The sequence below is a fragment of the Chiloscyllium plagiosum genome, unplaced genomic scaffold, assembly GCF_037043375.1.
Source record: "Chiloscyllium plagiosum isolate Xiang-an unplaced genomic scaffold, Cpla_swu_hap1 HiC_scaffold_29, whole genome shotgun sequence".
Classification (NCBI taxonomy): domain Eukaryota; kingdom Metazoa; phylum Chordata; class Chondrichthyes; order Orectolobiformes; family Hemiscylliidae; genus Chiloscyllium; species Chiloscyllium plagiosum.
In genome coordinates, this window is record NW_028270167.1 from 12,805,901 (window position 1) to 12,824,265 (window position 18,365).

General features: G+C 42.8%; 1 protein-coding gene across 3 annotated transcripts in view; it reads left to right on the forward strand.

Moving 5' to 3' along the window:
- Positions 1-18,365, forward strand: part of LOC148142251 (serine/threonine-protein kinase SIK2-like) — a 58,571-nt gene that overhangs the window by 12,844 nt on the left and 27,362 nt on the right. The window contains exon 2 of one of the 3 annotated variants that reach the window (XM_087976383.1): positions 12,956-13,057. The exons of the other annotated variants lie outside the window; for them this stretch is intronic. Coding sequence (XP_087832509.1) covers positions 12,956-13,057 — 102 coding nt within the window. The remainder of the gene's footprint in view (positions 1-12,955; positions 13,058-18,365) is intronic. 3 annotated transcript variants of the gene reach the window in all.

The window sequence follows — 18,365 nt, forward strand, 5'->3', positions numbered from 1 at the left end:
CTGTACAATAATGAGAGACTTGGTTCAATGTGTTGCAATTCAGAACTTTTGGACAAACTTTGTGATTTTAACTTTTGGCAGAGGAACCAAACCATTCTGCATCCACAGATTATCTCATCTCCTACTTGTTTTACCTCATTCTAAAGAGTACAGGTAGGAAATAGACACATTTTAAACTTGAAAGCTCAGCTTAGTGTTTTCTCTCTTGTCTGCGATGAAGACCCTGGCCAAACTGGAACCACAAATTTAAAACTTGACCTTTTTAAAAACGTCTTTGTTCAAATCCATATGAGGCAATGAGAGTTTGAGCAGGCAGGCCAAGAGTATTCGTTCAGTTCAGTTTTTAAGTTCTGGGTAAAACCAGAAGAGAAGAAGGAATTGAGGGCTAAAACAGTGAACTTAGTGCTTTGTTGGGCAGTTGCACCCTCGCTTCAAGCTGATGCATGGATCAACCAGTGTGTTCAGTTAAGGAAGCTCAGAGGGTCAACAATCCTGAAGTGGAGTGTGGTTTAGTATCTTGGCTATTAATGCCCATCCACAGATTTGGGAAAAACTGCGTTCTTTTGGAAATATTAATGCCAGGTTCATATTTCGGTGATTTTGTTCCTAATGTCTGACCTTGATTATCATAAATACCAGAACAAAAGGAAGTCATTTGTCCATTATACCTATGCTAGTTCTTCAATTGAAACTATCTCCTTTAGTCTGTCCTCTAACATTTTACCCCTGTATTCTTTTCTTCCTTTTAAAATTCTTCAGGTTTTTTTCTGAAATGCTATAAACTCCTTTTCCATGGTGGCATATGGTAAGGCATTCCATTGCTCTGATAACCCATGTGATAATTCTCTTAAACTGTGTCTCTTTGTTCTTATTTCCAGTAGTTGGGAAAATAATCTCTGTCCTGCTTGAACTTTTAAATTGTAAACATTCTGGTGCTGTTTCAATGTTTTTTAAAAGGGGTTACATCCTGAAAATTGGAATTTTCAGAGAAAAGGTTTTTTTTAAAAAAAATCAGTTTTATATTTTTTTTAAAGCTTTTTTTAAATTCACTAATTTACCCCCTGGAGACCAGCATCTCATACTGGGGTAAAATTAGAAAATGCTGAAACATGCTCAACAGGTCTGATAACATCTAGAGAGAGAAGCTGAATTTTCATTAGTGTATTGCTTCATGCTCTTGACAACCTTTTTTGAGTTCCAGTACCTGTTGTTGTTGTTGTTGTTGTTGTTGTATTGACCTAGGCAGTAAGCTGTTAATTCAGAGTAGTGTGTATACCACCAATTGTGACCCCGTCAGAACTTCATACATGGATACCTACTCCAAGGCATCAAATGACATGTACCTTTCCAAACTTTGGTCAATACGAGCACCCAAATTAGAACCTAAACCAGGAGCACGAAAGACTGTGTGATGTTCATAAGGGAAAAAAATGGTTGAAATACTAAAGAGGCCTGACAGCCTCTGTGGAAGGAGAAAGAGTTAATGTTTCAGGTTGGTGTGGGTGTAGTCATTCCTGGCCCCCCACACCCACCCAAAACCATCCCTGTGAGCACCAAAGTCTGTGCTCACTGAGACACTGCTTTTACCAGCTATGTAATGAATCACAGCTTCCCAACAAAATAATAAACTATTTCAATGCCGTGATAGGACAGTTTGTAAATTACTTTTTAATCCTCTTTAATTGAGCAAGTACTTCTCGAGTTGATGTCCCATCTTAGGGAGTCTGGGTACCTCTGTTTGTAGAGCATCGGAATTTTAATCAGAGGGCCTGCGCTTCAAGTCCCTGCCTGGGTGCTGTTGTTACACCCTAAGGAGTACTTCGGCAGCACGGTGGCTCAGTGGTTAGCACTGCTGTCTCAGCACCAGGGAGCCAGATTCAATTCCAGCCTCAGAAGACTGACTATGTGGAGTTTGCACAGTCTCACCATGTCTGTGGGCGTTTCCTCTGGGTGCTCCGGTTTCCTCCCACTGTCGAAAGATGTGCAGGTTGGGTGGTTTAGCCATGCTAAATTGCCCACTGTTCAGGAATATGAAGGCTAGTTGGGTTAGCCATGAGAAATGCAGGGTTATAGGGATAGGGTAGAACAGTGAGTCTGGGTGGGATGCTCTTCGGAGAACTGGATGAGTCAAATGGCCTGTTTCCATACTATAGGCATTCTATGATACTGAGGAACAAAAGGGCCTTGGTGTGCAAGTTCATAGATCCCTTGGTGTCAGCACTGGTAGACAGGCTGGTGAAGACGACCTATGGGATACTTCCCTTCATTAACCAGAGCGTTGAATGTAAAGGCAAGGAAATCTTGTTACTCCTTTTATAAGACATTGGTTAGGGCCCATGTGGAATACTGTGTGCATTTTTGGTCACCACATTTATTGTACTGGAGATTCAGCAGGATGTTGCCAGTCATGTGGGGAGATTGGATAGGCTGAGTTTGTTTTCCTTGGAGCAGAGGAGGCTGAGGGGGGAATCTGATTTTGAGGTGTATAAAATTTGAGGCATAGACAGAATTAGCTGCCAGATGCTATCAGCTGTCCTTTTTTGGCTCTGGAGATGACTGAAATGGTGCCTAAAATCCCCCCCCACCTCTTGAGGCTCGTGGTATTGTTTTTGAGGCAGGTGGATGGGGATGCATGGGTTTTCACACACTCCTTCTACTCTTTGTGCTTGGCTTCACACATGCGTAATGGTTGGCACCTTTTTGGATGCTGCTTCTCCAGTTTGGACGATCTTGGCCATGAGACTCCAAGACTCAGTGAGTTTTCTTTTTCAGAGTGACTTTGTGGATGGCCTTGCTGTGAGGAAGGTCTGAGTAAGGATCTTTTGTTTTGACAGTCTTGAGTCAGGCACAGCAGTTGTGTGGTCCAACCAATCCAGCTGATCGAGTCACTGTAGTCAGTGTTTTGCCTGCATGAACACTGATGTTGGGCTACCCTCTGATGGGATTGTCAGAAGTTTGTGGAGGTGCTGTCAATGAGCTTTCTCCAGGGGGATTTGAGGTCTCTGCTGTACATTATACGTATCACTCAAACCAGAAAGGCAGGTAACAGTACCATCCTGTAGATGCACATGCTATGTTTAATAGGCATGTGATGTAATTCTGGCTGTTCTGTAGTAGCAATTCCCACAACTCCTTGGTAATACACAGCGAGTTCTGCCTTGCAGTCACTTTGGTATCAATCTGAGGGGCGTGGCTGGTAAATGCAAAGACCAACAGCCTCAAACGAAATTACCCGAGTGATATAAGTCTGAAATAAATTGCTTCTTTTCACATGGTGTATTAGCAAAAACTGTGCACAAGCAATTCCATTTGAGGGAGTGGTTATTTCACCCCAGCGTAGCTTTGATTAGTTTGGGTTATTGCAGTTGCCCCACCAGGCACTGTTGGCAAGCTTTGCTCTTCACATAGAACCCAGTGATGGTGCAGGCAGGCTGAGTGAGATTAGTCTTCCTTTCTTTCAAGAGAAACAAATTAGCATGTTTCTAACCGCCTGGGGTGTAGAGAAAAGTCAACTTGAGCGCTATCTGTAATTCTCATGACTCCATTCTTTTATGGCGAATGCACTATCTTACTGACGGATCATTCTGAGGCCTTTTGTTTCTTCTCCCTCTTGCCCTCTGTCAATCTTTTTATCTTAAGTAATGATTGAAAAAGGCTCATAAAACACTGGAACAAAGTTGCATTGTTGGCATGTGTTCCATTTTGTATTCCGTGAAATAATCTTGTGTTTTTTTTTTAAAACCAACTTTTAATAGTTGAAGGTCATGTCGCTATGTATGCCTAGTCTCCTGACTTCCAAAGATATTGCTTGATATTTCACCCAGTGACGTAAATGTCCTTTTCAAGATATTAAAGCTCCTCTTCAGTGCCCCAGTGATTGGTTTTAGGGCAAGATGTCAGTGTGTGTCCCATCTTGAGGTGTAAGAGCAGAAGAACAGCACCTAGATTACACGTTTTTATTCAGCTGTGGTTTTATAGTGGGAATCACTTTCTATTTTGTAAATAATGCACTTTTTTAACCTGTATGTGGAAGGGAGCCAATTTGCAGAAAAGCGCTTGAATGAAAATCTCTCAATTTTTTATCATTTTTTTACTCTATTGCCACATTGGACAAAGGCCTAAGAAACAGTCAGATCCAAACAAGGTTTCCAGGTTTTTCATGTGTATTGAGATCACAAATTAACTCAAAACCCACTGAGGATTTTACTTCATGTTAATCCTTTGGAGGGCTGGAACCGAAAGGATGGACTGAATGACCTTATTTTACTGTAAACAGTCCTGTGATTCACTATCCAAAGGGTATTTATGTGTCCCCTGCTTATCTGCTGGACAAATTATTAAGCAACTGCAATTGTGCTGAACTGAACAAATTGTGATGGGATGAGATTTATAAAAGGAGTATGTGTCAATATCAAATTCATGAGCATTAGGAAGTTGACTGGCAGTAAAAGGCTTGCTTGTCCCTAAACAGGGTGACCATAACATCATGACTAAATGTCTCTTTCTTCCCACCTTGTCCCTTCTCTCCTACCCCCTCTGTCTTTTTCTTGATCCCCAATGCAATCATGCCACTCTGAGAGAAACAGAGAAAATAGCATTTACAGATCATGCAAATCTGCACAAACTGTGGTTGCTCACTGGATTTCAACAAATGATCTGACGCACAGAACAGGCAACGCAAAGTTTATTTCACTCTATTAGCCAAGAACAAACTTGGGTGATTTGTTTTGTTGTCTTGTTGAACTATTCTACAGTTGCCTCTGAGCTGTGAGATTTGCTTCTAAATGAAGCAATGGATGCATTCAGTGAACTCAATACTTTATTGTCAAGAGTGAAACCACTTGAGCCAAATACGATCGAATGGGAAGTCTCTCTTTTTTTTTTGCATTTCTTTTTACAATTGAGAACATTCGAGTGCTGAGTAATGTACAGCTAGCCAAGCAAGTCTGTCAGTCAAACATTGCAGTGCTACAGAAGTACTCTTAACAGACAAATATATATATACGTGCAAATCTGAATAAGTAGTTGCGTTTGCGGGCAATCTCTCTGCAGTAGAGGAGTTGTACCACATGCATTGATCTATATTCATGCAGTGGGAAGCTGGTTCATTGCATGATGAACTACATTGAGCGTTTTGGGTGAGAAGGCTTGTGTGCAGTCTAAATGTTTGGCATAAACCTGTCAGGCTAAAATGGCTTGTTTTTGTGCAGAACATGTTATGTTGTGTCGAAATAGTGAATCTTGTTTCCTGCCTGACACATTTCAAGTGTCACCCTCTCCATTCATGTTGCAAGTGTAAGGGCTCCAAGTAACTCATTGGAAAAACAAATCTCAGAGCCAACACATCTGTAATCTCTTAACTGACAGCTGTATGAACCCAAGCAATGTTAATTTAACAATGATAACTTCTCTTAATTACCTGTGTGAACTCCAAGAGTAAGTCAGCAAGTCTCTGCTCCAAGCATGGAGTCCCAGGATATAATTGTCTAAAATGTCTAGCCTTGTAAGTCAAACACTGCAACCAGTATTACAGTCTGAGGGGCTATGTTCTCTGTGAGGAGAAAGTGAGGTCTGCAGACGCTGGAGATCAAAGCTGAAACTTTATTGATGGAACAGCACAGCAGGTCAGGCAGCATCTAGGGAATAGAAGATTCGACGTTTCGGGCACATGCCCTTCTTCAGGAATGAGCAGAGAGTGTTCAGCAGGAGAAGATAAAAGGTAGGGAGGAGGGACTTGGAGGAGGGGCGTTGGAAATGTGATAGGTGGAAAGAGGTCAAGGTGAGGGTGATAGGTCGGAGTAGGGTGGAGGCGGAGAGGTCAAGAAGAAGACTGCAGGTCAGGAAGGCGGTGCCGGGCTGGAGGGATTCGGCTGAGACAAGGTGGGGGGAGGGGGGATGAAGAAACTCATCCTCATGAAGAAACCTCAAATTCACCTGGACAGTCTCGGAACCTCAAATTCACCTGGACAGTCTCGGACTCCTCCCTCCCCTTCCTAGACCTTTCTGTTTCTATCTCAGACGACCGAATCAACATGGACATCTACTACAAACCGACCGACTCCCACAGCTACCTGGACTACACCTCCTCCCATCCTGCCCCCTGTAAAAATGCCATCCCATTCTCCCAATTCCTTCGTCTCCGCCGCATCTGCTCCCAGGAGGACTAGTTCAAAATACGCACAACACAGACTGCCTCCTTCTTCAAGGACCGCAATTTCCCCCCCGACGTGATCGACGATGCCCTCCACCGCATCTCCTCCACTTCCCGCTCCTCCGCCCTTGAGCCCCGCCCCTCCAACCGCCACCAGGACAGAACCCCACTGGTCCTCACCTACCACCCCACCAATCTCCATGTACAGCGCATCATCCGCCGTCACTTCCGCCACCTCCAAACGGACCCCACCACCAAGGATATATTTCCCTCCCCTCCTCTATCAGCTTTCCGTAGAGACCACTCCCTCCGCGACTCCCTTGTCAGATCCATACCCCCCACCAACCCAACATCCACTCCCGGCATCTTCCCTTGCAACCGCAGGAGGTGCAACACTTGCGCCCACACCTCCCCCCTCACTTCTCTCCAAGGCCCCAAAGGAAACTTCCATATCCGCCACAGATTCACCTGCACCTCCACCCACATTATCTACTGCATCCGCTGCAGCCGGTGTGGCCTCCTCTATATTGGGGAGACAGGCCGCCTACTTGCGGAGCGATTCAGAGAGCACCTCTGGGCCACCCGGACGAACCAACCCAACCAACCTGTAGCACAGCATTTTAACTCCCCCTCCCACTCCACCGAGGATATGCAGGTCATTGGACTCATCCACCGCCAAACCACAACAACGCGACGGTCGGAGGAGGAGCGTCTTATCTTCCGACTGGGAACCCTCCAACCACGGGGGATGAACTTGGACTTCACCAGTTTCTTCATCCCCCCCTCCCCCCACCTTGTCTCAGCCGAATCCCTCCAGCCCGGCACCGCCTTCCTGACCTGCAGTCTTCTTCTTGACCTCTCCGCCTCCACCCTACTCCGACCTATCACCCTCACCTTGACCTCTTTCCACCTATCACATTTCCAATGCCCCTCCTCCAAGTCCCTCCTCCCTACCTTTTATCTTCTCCTGCTGAACACTCTCTGCTCATTCCTGAAGAAGGGCATGTGCCCGAAACGTCGAATCTTCTGTTCCCTGGATGCTGCCTGACCTGCTGTGCTGTTCCAGCAATAAAGTTTCAGCTATGTTCTCTGTGACACATCCCAACAACTACTCCTGCAATGTGTTAATTCTAATTAAACACTATAACCTTGCAAAGTTTTGACAAATGAAACCACTTTCATTGGTATAGTAACTGTAATGTAGTGAAATGTCCCAAGGTGCTTTATGGGCCTGCTTTCCAATGTAATTTGACATTGAGCTACATAACAACAAGTGATATTAGGAAAGATGACTGGAAACCTGGTGAAGGGAATAATGTTGGAAATGTCCTGAGAGTTCAGATGTTGCAGTGGTAGTGATCTGACCTCTGGACCAAAAGGCCAGCATTCAATTCCCAACTGCTCCAGAGGTGTGTCAAAATATGTCTGACCAGGTTGATTTAAGGATAACTTGTTAAGGAGCATCTTATAGAGTTACAGGTCGACAGTGCAGAACGAGGCCCTTCAGCCCATTTTTGGGCTAGTGAAAAACAATAACCTAACTCATCTAATTCAGTTTTCAAGCCCTTTGCCCATAGCATTCTATACCTTGTTATCCCAAGTGTGCATCTAAATTCTACTTCAGATGCGATGAGAGTTTCTGCCTGGACCATCTTTCCCAGGCTCTGATTTCTAGATTCCCACCATTCTGGGTGAAATTATTTTTTCCTCACATGCCCTCTAAACTGCCTGCGCCTTTGCGTTTAAATCAGTACTCATTGATCTCTCCCTGTGAATGGCTTGCATCTTTTTATGCATCTCAATCATATTCCACCCCCTACCCCATCTCCACTGCTCAGACTACCAGGTCTCTTTGTATCTACAACTCTGCAGCCCAGGCAGTGTCCTGGTAAATCTCCTCTGCACCCTCTCCAGTGCAAACACATCCTCCTACAATGTGGATTTCAAAACTGCTCGCAATTGTCTCGCTGTGCCTTAATAAAGGCAAGCTGCCCGTATGCCTTTTCAACCACTTTTTTTTTATCCAGCTGCCCTGATACCTTAAGGGACTGGTGGACGTGCTTCCCAAGGTCCTTCTGACCCTCTGTGCTTCCCAAGATCCAAATCATTGCATGTTGCCAAAGTGCATCACCTCACATTTATTTGGAGTTAATTCCTTGCCAAAGGAGAAGGAAGGGTTTAGGGAGATGATTCTCTTGAGTTCAGGATTCAAGCAGATAAGACAGGGCTCCTGTTAAGAGAGATGAAAATTGGGAATGTGCATGTGATCAGAAGTGAAGAGCACCAAAATCCCTTTGTAGGGATGGAACAGTGTTACAGGAGCGAAGGCAAGATTGTGGAGGGATTTGAAAACCAGGATGAGAACTTTTCTGAGCAGTGCGACATGCAGTCTATAACACTATTCCCAAATGGGCAGTCACTGTGTATTGGTAATGTCACTGGCTTAGTGATTAAGAACTTTGGGTTAACGGCCAGCAGACAGGAGTTTCAATCCACTGTGGCACATGATAAAATTTGAATTCACTAAAGATCCAGAACATTAACTAGCCTAATGGTGACCATGTAATTGCTATCATTTGCTGTGAGAGGGGAAAGGTTCCAGCTGGTTCACTAACCTTTTAGGAAATAGACCTGGTCCAGGTAAGGATGTCAGATTTTGTGACTCCAGACGCACAGCAATGTGGTTGGCTCAGAACTGTCCTTTGGACAATTCATGCAGGCCTTGCCAGCAATGCCCACATCCCATGGATGAGTTAAAAAAATACTGTATCACCTCAGTTTCCATGAATAGTGACAGATTTATTAGTAAATTAACATTTTCCAATATTTTGAGTGTGGTTTGAACAGAAGAACTAAAAATTGACTGAAGTGAAGAGCTTTCCTACTTTTAGGTTATTGAGTAAGCTCACGCCAGCATTATTGCAAAACATGTCTCTGTTTGCATCAGTCATAGTTTATCTAAATGACTGCTAACTCTGCAGAAGCCAACGTAAGGTGATCATTAACCAGTGTGGGTTTCTGAACTGCAGTCTGATCCATGCAACATGTCAACTACATCAATGCAACGTTTGTCGTTTTCTCCACCACTCCCTGAAAATTAATTTTACTTGGAAACTTGTCAAACTCAATTGCAATACCACAACTTGCATTCCTGAAGTTCTTTCATGTATACAAAAATTGCTTCAGAGTGCAGCAGAATGAAGGAGAGGGTTGGAGAAAGGGCTTGGAGGGGATCAGTGGAATTCAACACTAAAGAGCCCTCTGAAGGCAGGTAAGAAGGTAGTGTGGAAAGTGATTACAGGAGGCAGTTCCAAAGTAACTAAAAGAGCTGCCTTTCCCAGAGCGAGGATTTGAGTTGGCTGATGTAAGAGGGTGTGTAGGAGTGTTTGGTTGGAAGGAATACTGATATGGGGTGCCAGAAGTCCATGGAAGAATTTTAAGTTGAAGATGAGTTTAAAGTTAATACAAACAGAACCAATACTCCACTGGCATATTCCACCAAGATGGGGGCTCTAGCAAGGTAGGCAATATTCGGGCTCCTGGGTCTGTCCACACTGGACCAGCTGCATCGTCCCTTCTTTCTGTTACCTTTTTGTTGTCTTTCTTTTTGTTTTTCTTCTTCTTCCTGTCGGCAGGGAATGTGGCCAGAGAAGCCTCTTGGTGAGTTAAATGCCTGGCAGTGGAGCCAAGGATTCCTGGTTGTGGTAGGCCCAGAGCAGGGACTCCTGGTTATCAGTGAGTTGGCAGTGCAGCTGGAGGGTGGCTCCTGGTTATTCACAAGGTGGTAGTGTAGCTCCTGGTTGTGGTAGACTGAGAACCTGGTTATCAATGTGGTAGTAGCTTATGGCTGTGTTAGGCTGAGAGCTGGGGTCTCCTGGTTATCAGTGAGATGGCAATGGTGCCGGGGTGCGTGTGTCCAGCATGCAACCAGGCATTGTCAGCCTGCCGGCAAGGTGGGCCCATTGATGAAGAGATGGCGCCTGAAGAGTGGCAACTGATGGTCCAGCGGAGGGGTGGAGGTATCGCTGGTCAGCAGGCTCATGGTGGCGGAATGAAAATGAAGTCCTGTTTCAGCTATATATTCAAAATAGCACTGGATTGTGGTGACAGTTGAAGCTTTTCGCTGTACTTTACTGTGTTGTCCATTGTAGAGTACAAGGGACAATAACTCTTCCTTCCCTTCGTTCATCAGCAAACCAGGGCTGCTAATTCAGGAATTTATCTTTCTAAATTGATTATGAATGTCTTTCTCACACATTTGAATAAATAAATGGAGATCTGCTATTGTGTGCCCTATTGACATGAATAGGTGTGATCTTTCTTTACCTTCCTCGAATGGAAGAGGCAAAGCAGATTTGTTACATTGGGAAGTAGGAATTATGTTGTATAACTAACTTAATACCCGGGTTTATGTTGTTCAAGAGTTAGAACATAGAACAATACAGCGCAGAACAGGCCCTTCGGCCCTTGATGTTGTGCCGACATGTGGACTTTTCTCAGCTCGTCCCCCTACACTATCCCAAAATCATCCATGTGCTTATCTAAGGATTGTTTAAATCTCCCTAATGTGGCTGAGTTGACTACCTTCGCAGGTAGGGCGTTCTATGCCCTTACCACTCTGTGTAAAGAACCTACCTCTGACATCAGTCTTAAATCTATCACCCCTCAATTTGTAGTTATGCCCTCTCGTACAAGTTATCCAAGCTAATTACAGTAATCCATCTGGTGGGGAAATGTGCAATAACTCAAACTGTTCAGTAATCTAAAGTGCTCCATCGTGTCTGATACCAACTATCTTCATAACCAGTCTGTATAATGTTCAACTTGTTGGTGTACAACAGATGCTGTGCCCTCTTGGGATGGAGTGAAGAATGAATGCAGCAAACTGCATCACATTCTGGACATCACTGAATGTGTCAGGCACTTTCCATCAAAAACTCTTTTTTCGTACTCAGTATTGGACTTGAGTGCACTGTCTAGCTCTTATTATAATGTAGAATGAGGAATGCTTTACCATGGGAAGTGATGTCTTTTCGGATGCGATGTCAAATCTAGAATCTCCTCTGCACCAGGTGTTTGTACAAGACCCCGAGTACAATGTGAAGAGCTTGACATGGTGACAAACTTTGCTCCTTCAACTACATCAGTGAAGAAACCAATTTGATCTCGCATCTCCTTTGCATGGAAGTTTCCAAATTAACAAATTAATTGTCACCTTTATTCGCATACTTTCAGGTGCATTTGCTGGTAATTTGTCACTTGTCAAGTGTGCCTGATGGGAAGGGTGAGGCACTATGCAAACTCAAGTCTTTCAAAAATACTTTGCTTCAAAGGAAAGCTATTAAAATCCCGTTATGGCACAAGCTCAATAAAGAACAGATGTAATGAGCACAAACTTTTTAGATTACTTACTTAGTGTGGAAACAGGCCTTCGGCCAAACAAGTCCACACCGACCCTCCGAAGAGCAATCCACCCAGACCCAGTCCCCTACCTTTACCCCGTCACCTAACACTACGGGCAATTTAGCATTGCTGCGGCACAGTGGTTAGCACTGCTGCCTCACAGTGCCAGAGACCCGGGTTCAATTCCCGCCTCAGGCGACTGTGTGGAGTTTGCACGTTCTCCCCATGTCTGCGTGGGTTTCCTCCCACAGTCCAAAAATGTGCAGGTTAGGTGAATTGGCCAAGTTAAATTGCCCGTAGTGTTGGGTGAAGGGGTAAATGCAGGGGAATGGGTCTGGGTGGGTTGCGCTTCGGCGGGTCGGTGTGGACTTGTTGGGCCAAAGGGCCTGTTTCCACACTGTAAGTAATCTAATCAAATTCACCTAACCTGCACATTTTTGGACTGTGGGAGGAAACCGGAGGAAACCCATGCAGACACTGGGAGAATGTGCAAACTCCACACAGTCAGTTGCCTGAGGCGGGAATTGAACCCAGGTCTCTGGCGCTATGAGGCAGCAGTGCTAACCACTGCCACCATGTAGCCTCTTTAGTTACTTGTGTCTGTAAATGATGCACCACGTAATTAGTGTATTAAAGTTAATTACAGGACCATTTATTACAGTGAACGTCTTAATCATATTTCTATTAATATGTAGCAAAAAAAATGCAAACAGCTAAATTGGACTTTTGAGCGTAAATCTCTAAGGGCCACACTATGGAGTGTTAATGTTGCTGCATTGGTGTGAAAGGGCATGTTTTTGTTGAGTTCTTTCCAATCTGTTCTCAAACTGAGGTACATTATTTCTACTTAGGGTATGCATTAAGTTGCAATCTCTTCAAATGGGAGGATGCAGGATTATTTTATTGGTAAGATCCTGGGAGTGGACCTTTTTGTATTCATCTCCTTTGTTGCAGGCATTAGGCTTGAAATAAAAATTGTATTTAAAGACTTGAATAAAAACGAAACACTGCAAATGCTGGAAATCTGGGCTAAGCTCAAACAATACTGGAGAAACTCAGCAGGTCTGGTAGCATCTGTGGAGAGAGAATAGCAGTTAATGTTTTGAGTCCAGTCTGACGATGCTTCACTTTTAACACATACTGGTATGAAATCATGCTTCTGGAAAGACTCACCAAGTTAATTTTTAAACCTTTTTGAACAAAAGAATACCAACACCCATAAGCAACTACTTTAAATTCCCAACTCTTAAAAGAAAATGCACAAATTACAAACCTTTCTTCACCATTACACAATCTAATTCAAAAGCAGTTGTACTTGTGCAAGAATTGGACATAATTGGCTCTTTCAGGGTTCCTTGTGCAAAGCAAGAACTAAGTATTTTCTTTGTTTTAATTCTACAGAACTTCTGCACAAGCATTGAACTGAGGTTTACACTACTGCTGGTTTGTAGTAACTGTCCGTTTGAAGCAATGCTCTGTCTTTTAGACTTGAGCTGCATCCCAGTATGTATAGCATTCTTTCTTTTTAGTTCTATGAATTGAGTCTTGTGTGTCACAAGTAGGATGCAATATCCAGATATTTGTGTGACTAATGCAGCCAGGGAAATATATTGTTGATGTAACCATAGAGATGTGGAGGTTTACAGGTTTTACTTGCAAATCCATAAATGAGTCTTTTTTGAATTTTTTTTCAATCTATCCATTTTTCTTATTTTTAAAAGATACTGAATGTATTGCATCTCGCTGGAAAGATCCTAAAAGTACTTTCCAATTAGACTGTGTGGCTGAAGGAATGTCACAAGCATAATGAGGTCTCTGGGGCAAAGACCAGATGGACCTGCAAATTAGGACCAACAGCCATTTAAAATCCTGGTTTAAGAATGTACCTTTTTATCTATATTTCTATTTTTAAAGTAAAACCCCTATGTATGTAAACGCATTGCCAAAATGACCAGTACTGGTGACAGTTCCTATGTGTCAGTGGCCTTGGGGAATTTTAACGTCAAAATGTGTGCATTAAACTATCTAGCCTTCTTTTCCCCGGGGGTGTGGTGGTGGTGAAAATATGCATTTTATAATGGTGATTTCCACTCCCTTGATTTCATGGCTTTGAAAGAAAAACGCTTCCTTGTTTTACTGAATTCTTATGAATTCTTTCTTTTCAGGGAATTGAGGTTTTATAGTAGTTTGAACACTCTCTCTGCATCAGGGTTTTAACAGGAGAATTTTTTTTTTAAAAAAACTGACTCTTGTGATTTGGATAGATTTGTTCAGTCTGTTTGTAGAAACGTATCCACATCCCTTTTGAACAAATCTGTTCTCTCTAACTTAATCTGTAGCTAGGATAGCGGAAAGACCATTTACTGTGAACACACTTCCTGTGATTCCTGCTTTTGATAAGGACACATTCCATCTTCTAATGTCATCCTTCCATTAAGAGGTATTTTATTTTGGCTGTAATATGCTTTAGAAAGGAAAAAATTTAAAACTAGTTGTGAGAAAATATCTAGATTGTAACTGTTCCATCCTGGACTCCTCCTCTTCCCGCTCACCACTAGTCATTACTTAATTTAATTAATACCAGGTTCCTTCTGCCCCTGCTTCTTAAGTTTCAAGAACTGTCACCTCTCAGAAATATTAATCTTCTCTCCGATTCTAAAGTCTTAATTACTTTTTAATGTGGAGACTTCACGTTCCCAAAGAAATGGCTTCCTTATAATCTTCAAAAAGAGCAGCTTTTTTTTTACTAGATCTAAATAGGCTAAGGCTATTTACAAGTTTTTTTTTCTGTCAAAGCTCATATCTTGTGAGAAACCATATTAACAATACAAAGGAACAATGAGTTATAGGCTGCTTTCAAAAAAAAATTGTTTGGAGTTTGTTCTTCCATAAAATCAGCTCAAAGTCAGAGGCTTTTTAATTGAATCCTCAAGAATTATTTGGTCTTCCAAGTGCTAACCAACCCACCTTTGCCTTTTACAAACTTCAGCTATCCTAGAACTTTGCAGCCCTCATTACTTTTCCACCATATCCTTCCAGGAATTCCCCAGTAGTGCCTCTGTGCAGATAATCATTTCTGACTGATTCCACAGAGGAAAAGCAACAGTACTTGGAGCTCTATTTTGAAGAATACAGGACGAATCAGACCATTATCGTATCCACACGTTGTTTTGTTTTATGGCTTTTTCTCCCTGGGTCTCGACCCAGGCTATTTCATTTAGGCTGACCCTTTTTTCTCATTTCTCTGATTCCAGTTTAGTGCTTGTTCATTATGCAGTTGTTTCAGATGAATCCTACAGCTATTGTGCCTGCTGCTCAAACGACTATTTCTGCTAAACCACTTTGTCTTGTTAACTTGCTAAATTGCCCTTAAGAGTTTTGCTCTTTGACAGTGCTTTAAGATAAAGGTAAGAAGGCAAATGGAGAGCTGACCATCCAGTCTAAGTTTACAGTTGACATGAAACTGTTATCAACAAGGCTATATTGTAATCTGTAAGCACGCCAAGGACATTTGGTGATAAGTTGAGAAAAACATTGTTCTAACCTTGTGTAGATCAGCATTAAGGACACATTTGGAATATTGTGTGCATTTGAGTCCAGCTTTGATAATGCCTTTGATAGATTTGAGAGTTTAGAGGTGATTAATAAAGTTGACTCTTGAATTTAAGGTTATAAATTGGTGAGAACTCTCTCAAATCTTTTAAAGAAAGTGGAGAGGAGAAATGAGGCCAGTTTTGATTTCTAACTCTGCAGTTCTGAAGTGGAACCTTGCCCATTTTTTGGGGAGCTGATTTTTGGGGTATTTACCACTGTCAGGAGCCTGTGAGGTGTGTATCATTTCCAAAGATTGTGGATTGGCAGATTAACCCTGTGACCTAGATTTCAGAAATGCTGAGAGAGGTGGATGTCACAGGTGATCTAATTTGCATTAGATTTTATTTTAATGTTGGATTGGAGTTTAGAAGGATTAACCTTCCCAACCTGACTCCAGGATATATGTAGATTCCCAGATAAAGCAGTTTTCAGACAAGTAACTTGTACTCTATTGAACATCACATATTGCCATATTGTTCAAGGTACTTCAAAAGGAATTTATTAGCAGTATAGTTATGTAGGCAATTCCTGGCAAATAACAAATCAGGTGACTGACCAATTATCTGTTTTAAACTGTGTTGTCCAGAAGAGGAAGATTTAATCTAGACGCAAACAAAATTCTTGTTGTGTCTTGGGATCATCTTCCTATTCATTTCAAGCGCTGTGGATCTGAGTACCATGTAGACCAGATTTCCTTCCCTGAAGGATATTCTATGACCATTAAATTACTTTAATTCGAATCTCACCATCTAATGAGGTGAGAAATGAAACCATGTCTTGAGGGATTTACTGACACCACTACTACTACTACTGTCTCAGCACCTACCCTGTGAACCTCTCCATTATGTTTCTCTAAGATCCATTCAATTCTTTAAAACACCAATGAGCCTAAGTCCAGTCTGCTCAACATTTCCTCATAAGACAGCCCCTTCTTCCCAGGAATCAGCTTGGTGAACAGTCTGAGCTGCTAAGCATGGAGGCCAAAACTATAACCGATGCTGTGGGTGCAGTCTCACCAATATCCCATTGTAGGGCGATATCCTTACTTTTTATACTTAATCCTGCTTACAAAAATTATCACAGAATTGTGCTGGCAAACCAAATGCAGTTCCTCTGAATTTTGTTTTCTCCATCTCTGACTATCCCAGGATCCAATCGATCCACTAGTATCTGTACAGACAAAAGAAAATCTACCTGCTAGAGGCACCTCATCAGTTCTTCGAATAAAAATACTGTCTAATTCTTCCATCTCAGGGAGGGAGAAGTTTAATTCACATGAGGTCATAAGGCAGTGGAATCCAGTAACACACATGTGTTTTGAGACAAGAGTAAAGTAGATCATTTAAGAATAAATCTGATGAATACTTGTGCCCTTAGTTATATTTTTGTTGCTCAAGGGAAATGTAACTAAGAATATAGTGAAGGTGTAGCATTTGTTTATGATAACTTAGCAAGGGTCTATATGGTCCTTTTTATTTTACTTTAATCATATGTATATGAAAATAGAAATGGAGCTATAGGACTGCTGAAGATTGCTCCATCATTTCAGGACAATTATGGCTAATCCTTTACCTTCAAATTTTAATTTGGAGCAACAAATATTTTCTTTTAGGTCATTTTTGAGGAGACTTAAAAATATGGTCTGTTCAGTTTTTTTATTTCTGTACCATGTATGATTGTACATGCCAGCCTTCACCCCAACAGAAGGGTTGTATCCATGATAAATCTGTCAGTTGGATAAAGGATAGTTCAGTACTTCCTAGCCAAACAATTGGACTAGTGTAATTTAAAGATTTCCAACCTTTGACTCTTGAGTTTAAAGATTGCTAGCTCAAAATCTCTCCAAGGTGTACTAAAACCTCCAAGTGCTTTATATCTTGATAAATTAGCTTTTTTGTTACATGTACTCAAATGATAACAGCGAAAAGTTTGTTCCCTGGCCAATGTCTCTGTCTCAGCCTTGCTGCAGTGCTCCAGCGAAGCTCAGCGCACGTTTGAATAACAACACCTCACTTTTTTCACTTGGGAGCTGCAGAGCTTCCTGGACTCAATATCAAATTCAACAACTTTAGGGTTTGAGTTTCACCCATGTCCTTACCCCAATCTCCACACACCACGCCTTGTCACATATTTTGCAATTACACATATCCATTGTCAGCCAACTGTCCCCATTAAAAGCTATTCACTCTTTTAGCTTGATTGTTATCCACTCCTTAGTCTGACTGTTCTTCCCTGTCTTTTGGGCTCTATCCCCACCTATTGTTTACTCCTTATCCTCCCCTCCAACCCTGTCTCCTGCATAAACACCAACCTTTTCCTAGCTACCATCAGTTCTGTGGAAGGGTCACTGGACCTGAAACACTAACTCTGATTTCTGTCCACAGATACTGCCAGACCTGCTGAGCTTTCCCAGAAATCTGTTTTTGTCACCATGAAGAGTTTACATGGCTGAGAAGTGTGGAAAGTTAATTGGTGAGAGTGAATATTCTGTTTGTGCACAGTAGGAAAAACTACGTGACTGAAAGAATGAAGCCAAATTGATTTCTGAGGTATTGCAACAAAGCAGTTTAGGGAAGAAGAGAACGAAAGTGGTCCACGATAGATTGATCCTCTTCAGGAACAGGAGGAGGCCTTTCAGCCAGTTGAGGCTGATCTATCATTTAATTGATCTATATCTTCATCGTTATTTTTTCTCTGACAAAACTCGATCAGGCTTTGAAAGCTTCAGATGTTCAAAATCTATAACTTTTATGGATGAGGGTGCCTAATTTCTACTACCCTTTGTGAGGATAAAGTGCTTTGTGAATTTTCCTTTTAGACTAGCTCTAATTTTAAGAAGTGTCCTCCTCCTCCTCCTCCTCCTCCTCCTCCTCCTCCTCCTCCTCCTCCTCCTCCTCCTCCTCCTCCTCCTCCTCCTCCTCCTCCTCCTCCTCCTCCTCCTCCTCCTCCTCCTCCTCCTCCTCCTCCTCCTCCTCCTCCTCCTCCTCCTCCTCCTCCTCCTCCTCCTCCTCCTCCTCCTCCTCCTCCTCCTCCTCCTCCTCCTCCTCCTCCTCCTCCTCCTCCTCCTCCTCCTCCTCCTCCTCCTCCTCCTCCTCCTCCTCCTCCTCCTCCTCCTCCTCCTCCTCCTCCTCCTCCTCCTCCTCCTCCTCCTCCTCCTCCTCCTCCTCCTCCTCCTCCTCCTCCTCCTCCTCCTCCTCCTCCTCCTCCTCCTCCTCCT